This window comes from Scophthalmus maximus, chromosome 18 (assembly GCF_022379125.1).
Source record: "Scophthalmus maximus strain ysfricsl-2021 chromosome 18, ASM2237912v1, whole genome shotgun sequence".
NCBI lineage: Eukaryota > Metazoa > Chordata > Actinopteri > Pleuronectiformes > Scophthalmidae > Scophthalmus > Scophthalmus maximus.
The window spans coordinates 14,870,943-14,892,140 of record NC_061532.1 but is presented as its reverse complement, the minus strand read 5'-3'; the positions used below and the strand labels follow the sequence as shown (position 1 = coordinate 14,892,140).

General features: G+C 42.2%; 2 protein-coding genes across 7 annotated transcripts in view; one reads left to right on the top strand and one right to left on the bottom strand.

Moving 5' to 3' along the window:
* ryr3 (ryanodine receptor 3) overlaps window positions 1–15,177 on the bottom strand; it is a 91,564-nt gene extending 76,387 nt beyond the window's left edge. For 4 of the 5 annotated variants that reach the window (XM_035616756.2, XM_047328888.1, XM_047328889.1 and 1 more), the window contains exons 1-2: window positions 15,008–15,160; window positions 1,179–1,298 (exon numbers count right to left, since the gene is read on the bottom strand). In XM_035616756.2, coding sequence (XP_035472649.2) covers window positions 1,179–1,298; window positions 15,008–15,055 — 168 coding nt within the window. In that variant the 5' untranslated portion in view covers window positions 15,056–15,160. Of the gene's footprint in view, window positions 1–1,178; window positions 1,299–15,007 lie in introns of all 5 variants that reach the window. The other variant, XM_047328890.1, reaches the window with a different exon arrangement.
* Window positions 1–21,198, top strand: part of fmn1 (formin 1) — a 42,866-nt gene that overhangs the window by 3,709 nt on the left and 17,959 nt on the right. For both annotated transcript variants that reach the window (XM_047328892.1, XM_047328893.1), the window contains exons 3-4: window positions 14,621–17,605; window positions 17,986–19,944. In XM_047328892.1, the coding sequence (XP_047184848.1) occupies window positions 18,096–19,944 (1,849 nt within the window). In that variant the 5' untranslated portion in view covers window positions 14,621–17,605; window positions 17,986–18,095. The remainder of the gene's footprint in view (window positions 1–14,620; window positions 17,606–17,985; window positions 19,945–21,198) is intronic.

The following is a 21,198-nucleotide window of genomic DNA, read 5'->3' as shown; positions in this document are numbered from 1 at the left end:
AGAAACGGCAAGATTCAATTTCACATCGTTCTGTCACAATGAGAAACTTCCCTCCTCTAACAACAGCAAAAACCACAACATCACAACTATACCTCATACATCATGTTTGTTGTTGTTTTGTCCGTCCGGGCTCCAAAACCAACCACCGGGATGCGCCGGTGCAGAAACAAGTGCACTATCCCTAACTGACCCCATAAACACTGACAGTTGTGTGTGTTGGGACTATGGCCAAGCTGGAAGCACCAAAGCCTCAATTGAGCCTGGATCGCTGCAGCAGTGTTTTTTCCCCCCTCTGCATCACCAAGGCACCTGTTTTGAGATAGTGTTTGTGTGGTTTAAAAAAAAAAAAAATCGAATTAGCTGCAGTTTACACCACAGAGACTGTGGTGAGTCAGAATCTGCACTTAAATTCATCCCCATTATCTCAATAGCGTGGGTGGAAGGGAAATGGGGTAAACAGAAGGGTTTCAGTAAAAAAAAGTCAAGAGTCTCTTTGATTTACACTCTTATGAGGAAGAGACACTGCCAAGGAGCCAATTTGGACTGCAGATTCTGTTTGGATGCAACTTTATTTTGTTCATTATATTTAACTGTGCAATGAGAGAGGTCCCGTTTTAATTGTTCAAGGATTCATCTACTGGGAGATGTAATTATTGTTGTACAGAATACACAGAGACGACACAGTAATACAGCTCCAACTTTTTGTATTTCCAACAGTTCAATTATTTTTTTGGATAAATGATAGAAATAGCTACACGTAATGGTTAACAGTTCAATTATTTAGGTAAAAGTAATGGATAAATGGTTGAAATATCCAGCTTCCTCCACTACAATTGATGATAGTTCAAGCAAATTGGACCTAAATGTTGGTGGCTGGTGTCAATAGAGGGGGAGCTGGAGCTCATCTAAAACAGCTGTGGGGTCACGAAGACAGAAAAACGTTTGGAACTACTGCGCCAACATATAAATAGTGAAAGTTAGGAAAAGACTACACGTTTTTAGCTTAAAAGAAAGTGGTCAGCACTAGTTGTCAGCTGAAGTATTTTCAGAAACAAACCATCTCCAGAGGACTGACCTAGGTTAAAGGTCCAATACGTTGTAACCGTTATAGCTGCCTTGACATTTCTTCAGAGTACAGCAAATATCACACTTTGAACAAAGCTGTGCCCCGTCCTCACCTTAGCTTCTGAAGTGGATTCCAGATAACATAGACGGTTTCCAAGTCCCTCGACGGCCAGGCAGAACTTGCGATGCTCCTTCTGGATGTTGGCCACGCTCTGGAGCACCACCTCATCGTCCTGCCAAAGGAGAGATGAGCATTAAAGCCAAAACAGTGACCTATCCAAAATAAACAACACAGGACAAGAAGAAAATAATCTGTTTTAGCTCGATTGTGTTGCGTCTTTTGACACCCAGATATGCACCTTCGACTTATAGATGTCACTGATGCAAGTGAAAGCAGCATACCAGATAAACCGTTACATTTTGTGTTATGCGGTGAAGGCTGACTGGGTAACCTCCATCTGTACATTTGAATAACAGCTCCTCTCAGGATAAGAAGATAGGTGAACCATTTATGAGACACATTGCAACCCAAATTTTCTGGCAGATAAATTGTGAGTGAAAAGGAAACACCTTGTTGTCAAATAAGATCACGCAACCATCTCAGAAGCAAAAGGAGAACACCAAAAACGACATTAATCAATAGCAGTGAGTCCAATCTAGCTTTGAGTAATATCATTTCTAAACTCGTTACACAGACTTTGGTATCTCTGTGGGAGAGAGAGAGAGGGAGAGACCTCGATTGAATGAGTGCAACCAATAAATGAACATCTGTATCTGTCAGGATGGAAAGGGTTGGGCTCTATTTGGCAACACACACGCAGGAATATTGATTGGTTTGTGTGTGTGTGTGGTGTGTGCATGTCTCCTGCCAGCTCACGTCCCACACTAATCTGAGAGGATGGTTGCCATGGTTCTGGCTCCCACCGCCGTCACGGCAGTATTAATTCAATAGATTTAGATACAGGCTGCCGAGCACACACAGACTCAGGAGGCAAGATAACAGACCCTGACGTTATCCCAAACAAAGACGCTGAAACAAAGCTAGCACATTTACTGTGATCGCACAGTAAGCTCCCCTGTGTGAAGTAAATCATGTAATAGGATATTATATGTTTGTTTTTTTAAATATAACTTGTGACATGTTTTTCTGCATTAGAAAGTATTCACTACCATCCCTTGTATCCAACAAATAATTCTGGGAAATCGAAACATATATTTTTTCTTTTCTCTCAGGAGATTCAAAGTTCAAACAGACACTGTAGGAGGATAAAAGTCGGTCACTTTGTTTCACAGCTTTTGATGATGCTCCATTTTGTGTTGGCGTTGCACCATAAATTAGAACCTCAGTCTTTCTGTTTTTTACACGTTAAGGCCACAACGAACACACTTTGAATAAATGAATTTACCGAGCAATATAAAACTAATGAAATCTTACGAAATGTTCAAGATTGGAATAAGTCAACACCTGTGCTATTTTTCAAAAGTATAGCTTACCCCTGTAATTGGAGTCTAAGAGAATTGAGCAGCTGATGTTATTTGGCAGCAGTTAATACTGTATGATACCCAAAGTAAACTGACCAAGTATTTTCTATTCACAGGAATTTAATCAGTATTAGCCTGCAGAAATGCTGCCTGAAGAGAAAAACATGGCGGAAATTGATGAATAAACAAATCAAGGTTTAAAAGGATAAGGATCCCATAAAAAAGGTTCTTGAATCTTTGGGACGGATCAACAACCTTTTAAAGATGAAGTATATTTTGGTCAGTTTGTGTTGCAGGGTAATTAAAATGTATCTGGGAGCACTATTAATGGATGAAATAAAGCACAGTGACGACAGTGGTGAGGTCTATGAGGAGCTGAGCTGGCACAACAGCCCACGCCAGCAGTGTTTTAAATACCCCACAACGCAACTTTGGGCTTCAGGGAGGTGATTACTGATGGCCGAAAGTGTTGGCTCCAAATTACCGCTGCAGCTTTCCCGGCAGTTGCGTGATGGAGGAAACACATCTTGTTGTTTCAAGCTACAGACAAGGAAACTCAATATGGCCACGGGATGACCGAAGACTTGCCAAATCTTTAAAATCCAGTAAATACACCCCTTTCTTTCCAGGTGTTTGGAGTTCTGGAGGCCTTATGAAACCAGCAGGTCCTGGCACCATTACTTTACTGACATACTATAAATATGTGTGTGTTCATGCCTTTCTTTGGGCTAATGAACAGGCTAATGGGTGATCATTAGTGCAAAATGATGCTATGAAGTGACGAATTTCACCAAGTGTTTTATTTCTCAACATGAATCCTCCGAAGCAGCAGTTTAACTTGTGAGTCTAATTTATATTCATGACGGTTATAACGTTCAGCATTTTGTGGAAACCCTTTTTAGAGGTGTTGATTCAACTGTTCAGTCACTTTAAATATAGAACAGCCAGGCGTCTCTATTATTTTGTCCACTCCTATTCTATCAGTGAGCCTCCCTGTATAACACAATGCAGTTCAACAACACCACAAACTGTAGCCTCCAAAACGTTCAGCACATCTCTAAAACAGTTGGAACGAATACTGAACATTATGACCTTCATGAAGGTATGAAGAAGTGTTGTGTGACACTGCATTCGTTTGAGCTAGGTGCACCTAATAACCAGCCTAATGCCAGCTGAGTGCGTATTCATGTGTACTTGACTTGAAAATGGGCAACCATTCTGAAAAGCTGAGATGCACATTTCCCCCCCCCCCCCCACTTTGTTAGTGCAACTTCAGAACCAGAAGTGGTCAGAGTTGCACTGGGAATCAAAACACTGCATAGCCTAGATGCCATCCGGTCATCCGAGCGCTGTGAAGCCATGGGAGGAAGAGCAGAATGGATGATGATGCCAACATCGTTCAGAATAAATTGATAAAGCCTCCGGGGACCCTGTTTACGGATGTTGAAAGTGGATGCACAGTGGCATTATCTCATAAAAGCTCCAATCTCTGTGATCAGATCTCAAGAACTAATGAAATGGCCGTGTGTGCCCGCAGCCAAGACACTTACTTAAGACACTTTCTGTCACCCTCTGCACCCCTGACTTGATCCCAAGCCAGAGAATCTGGTGAATCTGAGGCAAAGTGATCCTCGCAGCAGCAGTGTGACCATCTGCTAGACAGTTAAAGAGCAGCATCAGTACTATGTATAGGGTCCTGGCCTGCGGCAGGAGGAGGTAAGTGAGGGTTGGGTGGCCGCTTTTTAACCCACCTTCCAAGTGTAGAGCGGCAACATGACCGGCCCCACCCATTTTCTCACTACCCCTCGATATGCCTCTGGATCCTGCAGAACCAACACTTCTCCACTCTGACAAACAGATCCAACAATACTTGTCGAACCACTGGCACTGCTGGATGTGACACTGCTCCTCAAAAGACCCCTCAGCGTTGACCCTCTGTTGCTTTCCTTTCTTGCCCTCTGCCTCGTTCACCAACCAGTCGGCCTCTCTGTGCCACGACAGACAGCAACAGGTGCCTTCCTGTGTGCGCGGCCCGATGCAGCCACCAGCCGAAACCCGAGAGCTCCCAGTGCTCCAGCGTGCCAAATACACTCCCACAACTCACCCGGCGCTGCCACCAATGTGAACTTGAGAAAAGGTGAATCTGTTCAATCCCTCAGCACTGCTATTTTGACACGCATGCTTTGAACATGCTCAGTGGAAATCAACAGGCGCGTCTTTGAGAAGGAATACAGGCAAGACGGGGCTTAAAAACTGAAGCGAATAAAGAAAATTCCAGCGCGTTTGTCTCCTTGTTCACACTGTCTCAGTGTGTCTAAATCGCTCCGACTCCTCAGGAGTCGTGTTTCTCATAAATGTCAAGCAGGGTGCTAAGTGCAGGTTGAGCTACGTGTTTTTAGTGAAGCTTAGCTTAGCAAAGTAGATACAGTGTAGATGTGAGAAGTACAACCCGATAAGGTGGATGAGGGCTAAAGTTACTGTCTATCAGAGCACCGCGATTCAAAGCCAAACATATCTTTTTCTGGAATGCAGGAATTTTTAGAGAGCCTGTATTGTTGTTATTGCCTGTATTTTTTTAAATCGCATGCTGTGGCAGTACCTACATCAAAGATTCTTTGTATTCAGAAGGGATCTGTCAAACATCAGCACCTGGCTACAAATAATGAAGTTATTATCCGCAAAGTTCCAAGCTAATGTTCAATTTTTAAAACCTTGTAGAGCCTTAGGAAATGGGAGAAACGACGGACGTGTGAAAAACTGATTAAAAGGCAAAGGAGAACTTTTTTTAAAAAGTGCAGTGACAGTGAAAAATAGTACTCAAAGCTGAAAAGCAGTAACGGATGAGGACGTAAACAAGAAACAGAGGGAGAGAGAGGAGGAATGAAAAACTGACTGTTTAGCAATTTGTCATATAGCTTTACAGGTGGGTTTTTTTATTGAAAAGTTTTAGAGGTGTTGATTCAATTGTATGGTCAGTTTGGAGATGTGTTTTTTTCTGGTTTTAAGTCTACCCTCATTGATATAAATGGGGTGGACAAAATAATAGGAATGCCTGTCTATATATAACGCAGCACAAACTGTATCAAAAATGATCACAAAACAGCTTAAACACAATTGACCTTCTAACCTTCACGAAGGAGGATTTCTTACAGGGCTATTAAGATGTCACCTGAGTGTATCTCAGAAGTCAGAAGGCCATGAATGTAAAAATTATCTCATGGGTTGATTGAAAGCTAATGTGACTTGACTGTAACTGTCACAAAGTTACATGATGTGTTGTAGATACTGAAAGCTTCAATTCCTCCTCCTAGTCAATGATAGAAAATGTGGTCATCATATTGAGTTGTAATGTTACCTGAAGAAAAAGTCAGGACACAGAAGGAGATGAAAAGATGATGTCAATTTACCAAAGTTTAAACTTCCACAACCCTCCCCTGCACAATAGCACTCCATTATCTACTCACATCTGTGTCTATACAGCAGTAGCAGTTACACTGGGCAACTCTATGTTTTGAGTCATTTTCTACCAACGCCAAACAGCTTTTCGTCATTACTGATTAATGAGGCTTTCAAAACGATTAAGAATTAGACCCACGTGCTTAAACCAAGCTGCCATTTAGCTCCAGAAGACAAACGACATTTCACATCATTGTGTGTTTTTCCTGAATGCCAATGAGACACACATTAGGGACTGCTCAGATAGAACAACCCCTCTGCAAAAAGTAGGTATGTTGTGCCGAGAGAGATGGAAAGCCACATCAGTAAATTTTTATCAAGCTTTGCTGTCACCCAATCTGTTTAAGTATTGAAAGTCTGCATGATGTTCAGTGCCGTGCCCGTTGTCAGTATTTTGTCTCCCTTTGTGGTTTGACAGGTGACTCTTGCTCTGCAGCTCTTTTGGTTTCTCTCTGGCAGTTCCTGAACGTGGCCAAGTTTTATTAAGGTTCATTTTTTTTCTATTTTTTTTCTTCCCAAGATAGATTTAATAAGCACTGGCAGATGTATTTTCCTTAAAAACAAAAACAAAACAACATTCAAAATTCTGGGGCGTTTGCTCTAATGTCCTCTGTTTTAAAAGTTTGCTCAGGGACAGACTTTCCAGTCACTGAGATAATTCTGGATGATATTTCACCAAATGTTTTGATTTCATTGCAGATTAAGGTCCATTTCAAATTTATTTTGTGCAGACCTTTTTAAGCATTTATTAGTAGAATAGGTGAGACAACATGATGGGTCAAAATGAATGATATGCAATGCGCATCTGAGCTCTATATATATATATAAAAAAAAAAAGATTTAATAATAATTCCACAGTCAAGCAAGTTTTGCCCCGCAGTACACTGCCATGGATCACCGACTCCAAGATTTATATGGTGTTCTTATAACAAATTGGATTTTCTTTGCCTCGTTTGTATGCATATTGCCTTAGAGGCGCTTCAAATAATGAAAGGTGTCCGTGCATGCAAGGCCGAAGCATCCACCTCAGCAGAAGCACTGAGAAATGAGGCCCCTCTGGTCAGGGATGGAGCTGGGGCCTCTCTAATGTCCATCATCCTGTCTGTAGTGGGCTGTGAAGAGGTTGAGAGGAGAGTGTGTGTGTATGTGGAAGAGATGTGCAGAAATCAGGTGAGGAGAAGACGTTCACCTGAAGTAAACCTGAGCCCTCTTTTCTCCCTCTAACCTCTCAGCTAGTTCTGACCCAGGCCAACAGTTGTTTTGCCCTTTGTCTTGTCAGTGCGGTGGGTGTCCAATTATGATGCACACTTCAGATGATTTGAGCTCTCATGCTACAAAATCCCCAGCAGACATCAGCACGGCAAGAAAAGCAACGTTTCTTAAGAATAGATTTCTCAGACAGATGGAATAGCTATGGGTCACAGGACCTGACACAAGATTCATTCATTCAATGAGCATTCAAGTTTTTTTGCAACCCATCAGTACAAATCTGTTACAAGGTAAACCCCCCTCTCTACAAGTACTGAAAACGGTTCCCAGATCCGTCAAGCTACAAGATGTCAGACGCGGCTGCCATGGTTGGATGCATGCAGCAAATAGAAAAGGGGGGTTTCTAGGATGTCGGTGGGCTTGTCGAAAAACTAAAAATGTGAGTAAATTACGTGCAAAATGACAAATAGAATCATGATTTTTTTTTTTAAGTAAAACAACCTCAAATCCCATCTTGTCAGAAAATTATTTTAATGGGGTCAGAAATGCATACAATAGATTGTTAGCAGTAAATGTGGAAAAATGGCTGTGAAAGTGATTGAGTGGTTGAGCCTCACTCATTAATACTATGAATTTCACACACTGCACCAGTGCTGTTCAGTGATTATATAGCAAGGTGTTCTGGTAAAGTCTCTCATGTACTGAAGTTACCTACCAACATTTGGCATCACATCTCAAAGCGGCAATGTTTTTTTCAATGACAGTTTATCAACTTACATGAAAACAATGTGAATGTGATAACGTTCACTTGTTGTGATGAGCCGACAGAATATTATCATCAGACTCTGCAGCTCCCCTTGGCTTTATGACTCTTAATGGTGAGTTTCAGCAGCAGCAGGAAGATGGAATAAGAGACTAGCTAGTGAAGAAAATGGAGAATTTTGCAATTTAGCCAGATATTTCCCTGAGAAGTTGGTAGAGACCAAGAGCAAAGCTAAAAAAAAGCGTAAATATTGGACTTATAACCAGGTAGTCAGAAACATGACTCCAAATGAATTATATAATTTCATAGCAACTGCAAAATGTGTCAATATGCAACCGTTTTCTAAGAAGTTCAACATATCAAAACTTAAAAATGTCCTCCCCTAAAAGAAATAACCCCATATCTGTGAAACACTTATTACATCCCATAGTTAAATTGTATTGTTCGTCAACTTCTAGTGGCCGTAGAAATTATGATGGGAGCAAAAGAGGCGGTCACAAGATATCAGCACAAAGAAAAAAATATATCTCATGAGGAACAACCAAAGAATACAATGATCATATAGGATTGTGTTTCTCGTAGTAAGAAGGTGGTTGAGAAAAAACATTTTCAGGACCTTTAAAGTGGATTAATAAAGGCTACAAACAATGCAAACAGGTTTAAAGAAGAAACCCCAAATGGCCAAAGAGCTGACAACAAACCGAACCATGATGGCATTAAATGAAAATGAACCGAGTGATCTGAGGGATACTTCAAATGCTGAGAAGCTCACTGTCTGCACCTTTCTCAGTGCTTGGTTGATTAATGAAGGTAATTATTTGGGTTCTAGAGTCCGCTCACACTGCCGCCGCTGCTGACTCTTACTTCACAGCAATATACTGCACAACGCTTCTTGCTGAAACTGAAATATCAATACACTAGAGATACAAGTTGAATTTAATTGTATTATATGAAACTCGATGCTCACACTATGAAATAATATTGTTAGATGCGCGCATACAAACAATTGAATGTGCTTGCATGAAAATACTTCATAATCAATTCAAATAAATGTGTATTGATCTTACTTTTACTTTTTTTTTTCCATATTAGTATGTAGTATTTTTGGAATGAACACCTGCAGGTGAAGACAAACATGAGCCCACACTGTAGCTGAAGTGGCCTGAAACAGCTTTGTCGTAACCTTGTTCATAATTTATGTGTATTTCAGAAGCTTTACAATGCCATTTCAAGGATGAAGGCATTTTTTTTTTTACCTTTTTCCTACAGGCAGAAGCAACTAGAGAAAAATTATACTTTTTACATTACATTTTATATTGTTCTGATTCAGAACCAACTTGATGCAGACTTTGGATGAATATAAATGTTTCCATATTCAAGTTCTTAATCTCCTTTCAAATCAGGGTATCATAAGCTTTTTGTACAAATTCATACATTTTAATGCATACCCCAAGGCGCTCGTCTCGGATGAAATATTTAAACAAACAATGTCAGAAGTGTCAGCTCAGATGATCATTTGTGTTTTATTGAACGAAACATGGCCGAAACCCTCATTTCTAATTCATGAATGAAATGCACTGAAGCACAGTTTGTGATGTTGGGTGCTGCCACCTTTGCGTCAAGTTTGTGTGAATGATGAGCATGGCGGCCGCCTCGCTGTCATTCAGCACTGATGACTGAAAGAGCAGGAGTTTCCAGAGAACACGGTTGCGTTGCCATCACAAGCTTGCTAAATCAATAAGAGGAAATCCTTCCCATTTAATTTAGATCAAGCTGAGGGAGGTTCACCTGAGGCCGTGAGGCAACCTCCTCTCTCTCTCTGTCTCCGTTTCCAACTCGCACTGAAGAGGGAAACTTTGCAAGGGCATCGACTAGTAAAATATAGTAGATGCTGCATACTGGAATGATGACTCAAGACGGTAAATTATTATTACGAGTCCATAGTGCTCCTTTTACTTGTGATTATTTGTGTCTGCACACCGATAGCATTGTGCAGATACAGTAATTGAGCTCATTTTCCAACAGTCAGAATAAAAGCCATTTGATTAGATTCATTCTACTACAGTAAAACTGGCACTTGATTGGCAGTGAACAGTATTACAACATGATTGAACATTATGTTGAAGATAGTTTAAAAAAAACAGATAGTTTTTCATTGTCAAAACCCAGTTATTTTGCTTTTATTTCTGTTTCTGCATTATTTCAGCATGTAGGAGTAAACCACCTTTCCAATGAGCATCAAATTTCATCACACTGCTTCCTGACGATCACCTGACATCTGTAGAAAAAAATGCAACAGTCCTCTAGGGAAGAAAAGAAACATATTGCAGAATCCATTCAACTTTGTTTGGCCAATCTTGTTAGCTGGGGCACTTAACATCAAGTTAGGGTGAACACTGAGACACTCATTTTCACTGACACTTAACTACACTCAATCTCGTCATACATTTTCAGACCTTTAGCCTATTAAACTTAACCAAACCTACCATTATCATAACAATCATTAAAACCATTAACTTACACTCTTCACCTCTTAGCACGTGATTAAAGATCCAAACCTAGGGTAGGACCTTTTTACACAACTTAAACAATGATATCCAATAATTAAACTTCAAATTACCACAGTTCATTTCCCCCCAAATATCCATTGGTAAGGACCTCAATCTTGCCTTCCATATGCTTGACTTGGTGTGGACATGTGATCAACAAAACTGCTTTATCAAACCAGTTTCACAAAACCTAACTGACCACCAGAATCTCTTGAAAATAATCACATCCGTCAGCCCCAGACAACTAGAAATGCATTGAGTCTTACCACATCTATCTAATATTTGTCACTTTAGCTTAACACTTGAAACTCTAGCTGACAATGTCCATTACGTTGACAAATTAAGCTTCAGATAATGCTGTGTATTACTTGGTGGTGTCAAGCTTTTGATTTCCCAATGCTACTTTATCCCTATAAAACTTTTTACAGTGATAAAGTTTAAGTTTAAAGTATCATTGGTCTTGTGCCGGCCCCCGGTGTGGTTTAGTGTCAGGGGAGCAGAGCTGTATGTGCTGTGGAAGCATCATCTTTAAAAAGGCTAAATTTAAACCTCCAGAGTCCTCGCCTTGGTATGCAGAAGGCTTCCAGAACACAAACTCCAAATAAGCCCTGAGGGGCTACTGGAGGATCACAAGCCTCGATCACCTGGTTTTAAAAGGTGTAACAGTAGCTCACCTGGGCAATGCAGGGTAAAATAAATGTATACTCTTACCAGGAATAAACCTAATGTCTCTAAAAAAAAGGCTATGCCTGTTTCATTCTTATGTAAGCTACATTTGTATTCAACAATATCGAGCAGGATTGACCGCTTCCTTCGAGAAAGAATGTGCACTTGAAAACAGCCAGAGGTAAACAAAAGTCTCCTCAATTTTAGGAATTGAATTGATGGAATAGTTAAAAAACACTCCAACTGATTTGATAATGGGCTAAAAGACTTAAATTCCGTGTTCCAGGCACAAAGTCAACATCCTCGCCAATTATTAATCCCAGACAGACGAATGTAATGCTATTTCAGGTAATGCTGCTGAAGTGTACCTTACCCCAAATCAAAGAAAATGCTGGACACAACCGCTAATGTTGTTCATCCTTTACACTTTTGCTCAATTGATTTTTAGCTGTGAAGATTAAAACCCTCCAAACACTTCAGATGCTGAATATCATCCTCATCATTGCCCCGTACATATTGTGCTTGTGGAGAAATCCAAAGCTTGACGAACCTGCCATTCCTGGTTACGGTTGCCAGGATTGGACATTATTTTTTTGGGGAATAGGTATAAGGACACTTGTTTTTAGCCAGACCAACCTGAAAATCTACAATTTACAGTTAAAATATAACAATCATTTAGTAATTTCAGTAGGAGAAATCAAACATTTCTTCTTTGTGGGAGCATAACATCATTATCTCACACAGCAACATAATTAGCAAAACCACCACATAATGCAGGTGACTGCACAGCATCATCTAATGACACTGTAATTAAGAGTTATCATAATACTTCATTTAGCAAATGGAATTACTTGCATATTTTGTGATTCCTGCATTAATTAAATCCAAGACAATGCACCCCCAGTGTCCTGTGCAGTACAAGCCAAAGCTGAACACTGATCATTTTCCAAAAATAAAACCAGAAGCATTTGCTTGGCACTGAAGTAAAGTACTATTTTGTCACTGTTTCAACATGCACCGAAGAATGATAGTGAACAATACTAATCTTGAGCGGCCTACGCCACACCATTCCTATTATTTTGTATTCAAAATTAAATCTCTGGAGAGTTAATGAGCTGTCCAACAAAAGTCTATCCTACTCAGTGAGCACATTATGAATTTAAATTAGTTTAAATGAGTTTTCTGCCATTGATGATGAGTGTTGATGTTAAATTTAAATCGCAGAACAAAGGACAAGCTTCAGTATGGGACTATAAAGTTAAAGGATGGCCTGCTGTCTTCACCTTGCAGTAGAGCTGTAACATTTTCCTCCTCTCGGTTGCTTTTCATTACCGTCTTCTTTGACAGAGAAACTGTCATCGCTGCCAGCTTTCCCAACATTACACCTCAACGGGATCTGCGCTGTAACTGGATCACAATCTTTGGACCTCTGTCACCACCGTACAGTAGAATCATATACCATTTTGATTAAGAATACACTACTGACCATTTAAAACTACCAAAAAACATAGAAATCCTACAAGAGCTATAAATTGGCCTTAAACTACAGCTTACTTGCAACACTCCAAATGTCCATAATGCAATGAACGTAGTTGCTGACAAACTCAATTAACCAACTCCCATCTCCAGAAGACATGTCAGCTGTACACCGGCCAATTCCATAATGTTCAACAGATTGTGATATAGTGTATTTCAATTAGCACTCTTATTTCAAGGCTTCCTGTGAGAGCACGCTTCGCTCACCACTGAGGTTTGATAACAAGGCCCTGTGGACCTCAGGGAAAGCCCCCCTCTCAGATCGCTGTTGTCATCAGATAACCAGGATGCCAATGTGACAGTAGAATCTGAGAGGCATGGGTCAGCATTTCCCTGGCATCACAAATAGTAGGAGCTGTTAAGTACAGGGTCCCGCCCGCCACCGACAACCAGCCGAGCCTTTGAGGTTACATATAGATCAACAACACTGGATCAACATCTTAATGCCATGAGAGAGAAATATGCTGTTAATGGACGTCAATGGTAATCCAAAACAAAGAGAACTGCACTTAATTGGATGTTACTGACGGACCATACCAGTGTTTCTGCAAGTTTTAGTTCCTTTATAAATCACTTCAGCCATTTTACTAGTGAAGGTTGGTTTCATTCGTCATGAGAAGTATTACACAGCTTGTGAAAATGGTTGTATACTGTCTTCTGTGGCTTTGGAGGTAGCTTTCCAAAGTTTGAGAAAAAATAACATTGATGACATCATCTCTGTTTTGGCTTGATACTTTTTAACATTGAACACAAAGCATTACAAGCAAGCTGTGTGGAGTTTGACAGATGCAGGAGTTCACAAGGCAAGAGGGGTCTACATGAAAGAAGATACAGCGTTGCATTGTGGGAGATGTAGGATCAAGGTTGGTGAGGGTGTCGCTCATACTATAAGGACTAAACTTTCCTTGTAGTGGGACTAATAAAGGACTATTTATCTTATCTTATGGCCCCTTTGATTTTGACCAATTTGTACCTCGACAATCATTTTCTACAGTTCCAAGTCATTGGTTTCCATTTATTCACATGTATTTTCTTTAAAAAAAAATGAATTATTTAGCACTCCCTTGACACTTTTAACATAATCCCTCAAACCTGCCACAATATTAGTCTGCAATGGCCTCAATGTAACGCGGCGCCTTTGACAAGAAACAATGCAGACTCAACAAGGTCCCAAGGGTGTAGATTATTATATCTGTATTGAAATGAAAACATCGTAAATATCATTGTTCCTAAATCACTGCAGCATTGTGTGCGAAATGGTTCGTGTGCGGTACGAGACAAGCAATTCCTATAGCGAATTGTCGAAACCACTGATATGGTCCTTTGAGTAACATTAGACCAGTAACAGATTCCATCCAGCAAAAAGAAGAAGAAAAAAAAGGTTTGAATCTGTGGTGATTGGGAGAAGTGGCCCAGGGGATCCCAGGGGCCTTTGGCACTTGGGCCCACGACTAGAGATGATGCGAATTTCAAATGAATCCACATATGTTTCTCGGCGAGGAAATCAAGAGGCAGACTGAGAGTCGGACTGACGTTTGCGAGGCGCAGAAGCAGGTTAGGCGTCCTCCGCTGTGCGAGCTGTCTGCGTCTCTTCACGCAACACCGCGAGCCGCGGGCAAAGAATGCGTGCGCGGTCGAGCCGCCGGCGACGGATATTCCCACGGCTCCAACATACAAGCTGTCGTATCATTTACAAGCACAACAGCCTGCGACAAACAACCGAAATAGTCTGCGCGCGGGGAGGCTTGCGTGAGGCCGGCACAACTTGTTGGAACTCTTGTCCCCCGAGCAGGAGACTGCGCATCCGTAGAAAGTGACATTTATAATGATGGCAGTGGATCACTGCGTTAAGGAGATATGGGAAATTGATGTTGTTGTTGTTTTTTATGCATAGGGCGTCATTGCTGGGAGGAGAAAAACAGAAAGAGAAGAAGGGTGGCTACAGGGTTGTAAAGTCGTTTTTGCCCTTGCACCTGCAGACGGGAGCCTCATTGAGATTCCCGTCAGGAGTCCCGTCGACAGGTGCGCCGTGGCACCGCAGGGTGCAACCTGCGGCAACTTCCACAGAAACCCTCCTCCATGCAGTGGCGAGAGCCAGAAATCAACCAGCGGCGACGAAAACGACAAAGGAACTCGCACGTTGACCCAACTTGGATCGGTGGTCGGGTTAATTCACGCGCCGCCGGCGCCGCCTCGCGCAAAAGCGTTAATTGGCGACGGGAGACCGGAGCGCACGCGCCGCATGGAGCCACTCGCACCGACGGCGTCGTCTTTTACTTACAGTTCTCAAGAACTGGATCTCATCTTCCCCTTCTCCGCCCTCAGCCATGGCTGCGAAGGAGCCTGCTCAGACTCTGGAAGCCACCACTGACTGCCGGCAGAAACGCGATGCTGTGCCTCTCGAGCCGATATTAGCATGGAGCTCATCCACAGCCATATAGGGCAGCCCGGCGAGGACCCCCCTCATCCCCTCCTCCTCCTCCTTCTCCTCCTCCTCTCCCTCTCCCACCTACCTACCCCTCCATCCACCCTTCCTCCTCCCGCCTCCCTCCCCCTCCCCCGCGACCCGACGCCAGCAGCAGCAGTGCGGACCGGCAGTGGACGCTCGGAGCCGGGGCGTCTCAGGACGAGCTCCCGGTTTGGATGATGATGATGATGATGCTGTCTTCGCTGCTGCTGCTGCTGATGATAATGATGATGATGGCTGCTGTGCTGCCGATGATGATGATGGTGATGCTCAGAAGTATAACACAACTTTTTAGAATGTTTGCGGTGAAGCCACTGTGTCAATTGAGTCAGCAGCTCTGAGGACCCGGTGTTGGACAATGACGCACGGCGGTCAGAAGGTCGATATGAATGGCAGCAGTGGGGCTGAATGGGAAGTAAAGAGTGGATCAGTCTCCCTGTCTGCACCCATGCACACCAATCCATACAGACACTTCACTCAATCTGAAGACAGAAATTATTTTACTTCACATAAACCATCTGTTTGGTTTCACTTTCACTTTCTGTGACAGGGCTCATTTTATACCTATTAAGCAAACTTACATAAATGCATATTTGGCAACATGTATTTAGGTACATATCCTGCCCACTTGCTTATTCACTTACTTGTTTGATTTCATGTAATTATTTCAGAAGTTAGTATTTAGGCAGCAGTTACAACAATATACAATACAGTTGTGATTTGGTGTTCGGAAAAAGCACTAAAGCATGTTATAGCAAGTCATTTTCACCTATACCTGGCCACACTGACTGTATTTATTTGAGCAAATGTATGCATTTGTAAGATTTTTTATGACGTTAGCTGAAAAAAAATATTGTTTCTATACTTTGAATGAATTGAAAACCATAGTAGACAGTCAAATTTCCTAATATTATTTCGTACAAAAAAATCTTGATGTAAAATATACCCCTCAGTACGTGCATAAAATCTTGCTCCTGATCCATTTGAATTGAATCTGAACCAGTTCCCAAAAGACATTGATGACATCTAGTGGTCAGATAGAGAACTTTCGATGCACCTGTGCAGTGAACATGAATTTGAATGCAGTTCTCGTCCAGTAAATCAATCATGCCTTAATATTTGTGCCATAATAATATCAGTTTGGCCATGCTATGTTTCTACATTCACAGACACTTGAACTTTTAAAATTTGAAAATCCCTTCCTAAGAATCCGTTTATAGAACTAGTGTCACACGAGCTGCACAATAAATTAGGTTTGCTGGCTTTTTTTCTTTTTAAGATGTCAATCAAAACTGGCGTTTGGTCCAGTACATTGTCCATATTTCATCGCCACAACCAGTTTTGCATGTTTAAAATGTAATCTGTGACAGAATATTGTTTTAAAATTGTAATCACTTTAAACGTATCCGACAATTATAAATTTAAGCATGGATGACAGTTGCTGCAGTCCACAGATGTCAGTGTTGTGGTGTCAGTGACACCGACAGCTGTTTTTCTTTTCTTTAAACTTCTGTAATCCATCACAGACAGCTGGTCGGCAGGTTAGATTAGCTCCGTGCCACACTGACCAGTGTGCAGCTCAGCATGGTGGACCGCTGACCCAAATAGAGTTCATGATCAGTGAATGGCTGGAGGGCAGATGTGATTTACACGCTCCAGGTGTATAATCGCACGTACTGTATCCATTGGCATGAACCCGCAAACCTCAACTCTCAGGGAGCAACAGCATTTCACATCATGTTAATCTCTTCGACAGTGGTGGAATGTAACTTGCTCAAGGGTTTTATATAATATGTCTTGTTATAGATTAAACTCCACATTTAAAGTTGTTTAAAATCGGTGCTACCTCCACCTGCTACAGGAAACTTTTGCTTCCAGAGAAATCAATCTGTAATAATAAGACAACGGTATACTAGATTCCCTTTTAAAGTTAAAATGGGCCATGCTGCTGCATAAAGAGTACTTTTACTTTTGGTACTTCAAACACATTTAGCTTTTAATACTGTATTTTCTTAAGTAAGATTTTGAATGCAGGACTTTCATCTTATTACCTTTACTAATGTGAAGGGATTTCATATGTCCTTCAAAACCTATTCCAGCCATATGCACGGCTGTGTGTACAGAATTAGCTGTCCCATTGTTAAAGCAAAAAATGCGACTTTCAACCATAGTACTTTTTTCGAAATCTTTCTTAACAAATCTTTTGTTTATTAAATGGAGGACATTTAGTGGGGACTAATGTCAAGAAGATTACAACTATAAGTCCAAATGCCCATTGAGCCTGCCGTCTGCTTGTTTATGTGCTCCCCCTCTGTACCTGTCAGCCCTCCGTGGGATTAGTGGTCATGATCTTTATCCGATCCGAACAGTGCAAGTGACCTGCTGCAGCGTGGAGGGATGAGACGGTAACGGGTGAGTGAATGTTTAAAATCCATTTGTTTCTTTGGTTGTTTCTTACACATAGGAACTTGCAAGTGAATTTTATTTTTTTTGAGTTGCTACAATAACATTTGTGGATGGACAGTGTTGTTCATCACATACAATCATAATGAGAGTACAGTCATAAACTGTATTGATATAAGTTATTAATTTGTGAAGTTTGTGATCCAGGTTCAGGAATAGCTTTTCATGTGTTTCCAGTGCACTGATTATTCCATGAAATGACGTTTGATTTAGCTTTTGTATGTTTTCTCTGCACAAATATGTTTCAGAAAAGAAATCCCAAAGGCAAATTGAAATTTTCATATTGATTGTTTTTCTTTCTATTTCTTTCTTTTTCCTTTCTGTGTCAGGATTTGTGGGGTCGGACAGCGGAGTATTCCCAGGTCTGAACATGACAAAGTCTCAATTTATGCTGTCAAAGAACCATCAACTGCTTTATCTCTGGTAGTAAAATACCATCATGGAGAGCAGTCTCACCACTTTACCCCTCTACACAACTATCAGCCAGAGAAGCCGCGTGAGTCCGCCCTCCTCTTTCCGCAGGGGTGCGTATACCCCCTCTAAAGCCCCTCTCAGCTTCCAACATGGACTAAGCTCCAACTGCGAGGAGGAGGGTCCAGCTGAAACTGTGAAGCGGGGTCAAGCAGTCAAATTCGGCCTTACAGACTTGAAAGAAACCCTCAAAGCGTCAGATGACTCTTCTGAGAGCCGTGGGCTCACAGAGTTGTTACCATTGTGTCTGGAGTGGCAGGCTTTCACGAGCATGGGAAACCAGCAGGGCGCGAAACCCACTGCAGAGAGTCGGGATACTCTACCGAACTCCCCCAGAATCCAGATCCCTCGGAAGAGAAGGAGAAGAGTGGAGAGGCCAGTTAACTCGGGCGCACTTCACCATAACCTCAAGATGACACTCGGGACTCCTCGATCGCCTTCGAAGGCAAAGAGGCTGACAGAGCTTCAGATGACCAGCTCTCCTACATTTGGGGAGTGGGACTGGGAGGAAGACGGGTCGATCTTCTACGCTCCTGCAGCCAGGAGAAAGGGAGCTACTGTGAAAGACAGGTGGGATAAAAGTGCTTCAACACAGGAGTTAAAGCCAGTGTGGAGAGTAAAGCTGCCCGATGTTGCATCTGGAGAATTTCCTAGATCTTGCACTAAAAAAGGCCCTCACAAAAAGGATTTACCCATAAAGAGTGAATGTGCTTTTGCTGACTCAGACACTGACCTTTCTGAATATGACAACGAGTTGTATATCACTCAGCCTAGTCCTGACTCAACTAGGAAGACAGAAGAGAGAACCAGGAACACAACAGGAAAAGCCCAGATCACCCAATCGGCAAGCCAGAAACGCGGAGGAAAGAAGGCCGAAGTTGAGGGGATGAAGTCCCCTAAGTGGTGGTTTGAAGAGTTGGGGAAGAGGGCGGCAGCACGGCGAGTAATTGGCAAAATCGAGGAAGTTGAAGGAATCATACGAAGGGTGAGTCTCACCAGTCTGGACTGGATCAAAGAGGGTAGTGGAGGCGGCGATGAACAGCAGTTTATCCCGGATGGATGCGTTGGTGAGGATCAGTTGCAAATCCTGCAACAGCGACGCGGGCCTGAATTCAGTTCTGATTCCCCAAAGGAGACGAATAACATGGGGCAAAATGAAGACAAGCCCCCACCGGTTGAGGAACTCCGTGTCCTGTGTGAAGCTCTGACCCAGTGCCTCCATCAGGCTCTGAGGATGGAGGGAGCGAAAGCAGACGTTGAAGCCCTCAAAGAGCACAAACAGAAGAGAAACTTCTGTGAACAGAATCCAATGGGATCAAATAGGAGAAACCTACCATCACATCCTTACGACTTCATCTCAGCACTGCCAAACAATTCTTCACCGTCACTTTCAGTTGGTGGAGGAACTTCTCCTGTGCCGTCTTTGTCTCTGTCCACAGTCTTGGATGTTTCTCCAAGAACATCTAGCAGCTTTGAAGGTATGTCCCCGATTCTGTCGCCATTGTTGCAGACATCCACCCTGTGCAGCCCCGGGCACAGCCATCACTCTCTGCCTTTGAACCAGACAGATCGGCACGAAGACGACTGCTGTAGGAGTCACAAAGAGCGCAGGAACTCAGAAGACCGTTTGTTCTCTCTGGGTGCTGGAGGCTGTGGAAGTGCCACCACAGTCACCGGTGCAACAGAACAAAAGGATCAGAGGAATCAAGGAAAGAGGTTTGAGTGGACGAGCCTGGGACTGAGTGATTCGAATCTGATGCAGGCATATGGATGCACTAAAGAGACAGAGGCCAGCCAAGAATTTCTGCTCTCCTCAGGTAAAAAAAAAGAGCAAAATATTATATTAAAACAACAGTTGCTAGTGGCTCCGCAGTAATTCTGTGTAATCAACTTTCAGTGGCATTAAACTATTCCCACAAATCTGTCTTAGTTAATGCATATCAGTTGAACATAATTCATGTGATTTTGCACATATTTGTCGTGTATGTGTGTGCGTGTGCGTGCAAGCGCACAACAGCATGACATTTAGCAGTTGGTTAGTCAAGTGAACGGAGGAGGAAGAGCAGACGGCTTCAGAGGTGGTACATGCTGAGTCCTAACTGTCAGATTTACACATTGATTAAGACGCTCTGATTTTTTTTTTATGCTCTCACCTCTGTCTGGTGCTGTCTGGTTTCATCCTCTGCCGTAGTCTCCTCTGGGTTGATGAACAGACACACACACACACACACACACACACATGTCAAGCCAGCACGGGGTCATTATTCACAGACTACCACACATCCTTCAGATTGGATTCAGCTGCTGTGGTGAGAGAGACTGTGTGTGTGTGTGTGTGTGTGTGTGTGTGTGTGTGTGTGTGTGTGTGTGTGTGTGTGTGTGTGTGTGTGTGTGTGTGTGTGTGTGTGTGTGTGTGTGTGTGTGTGTGTGTTTGTGTGTGTGTGTGTGTGTGTGTGTTCGATCAGCCATGAAGTACAAGTTAAGCACCTGATGTGAGTACCCTCATATTCCTCGACTGACCTGAAATGACCTGTTGTTTGCCTTTAAAGAACAAAAATAGTGTTACTCCCCTGTGTGTGTGTGTGTTTGTGTGTGTGCGTGCGTGCGTGCGTGTTCACATGACTCACTGTAGACTAGACTAAAATAAGATGTTGTTATAACATTACATATAAGGGTGCACAGGACATTGATATATTGTTTGTTGCAGCTATAAAAAAAAGTCTAGTCTATGCTGGAATATTTTCATTTAGTTTAAACAATAAGTTTTAAGCAAGAGCTGGAAGAAATGATAGTCAGACAGTGTAGAATAAGATTCTTTGAACGGCTTCACGGCTGCTTCAATGGAAAATAAAAAAGAGAAAACTATATATTAATGGATTAAAGTACATTTCCTGTGTGGTAGATGAATCTGGCATTCACTTACAGTAGATCAGTAAACTCCGATGACTTTTCCTCACTTTCAGGCCGTGCAGCTGGACGCCCGGCTGTCCAAACAGGATTAATGCTCTGAGCTTTGTGAGACACAACAAATCTTCAGAGGGTGATGATTAGAGTGGGAGAGGAAGAAAGGC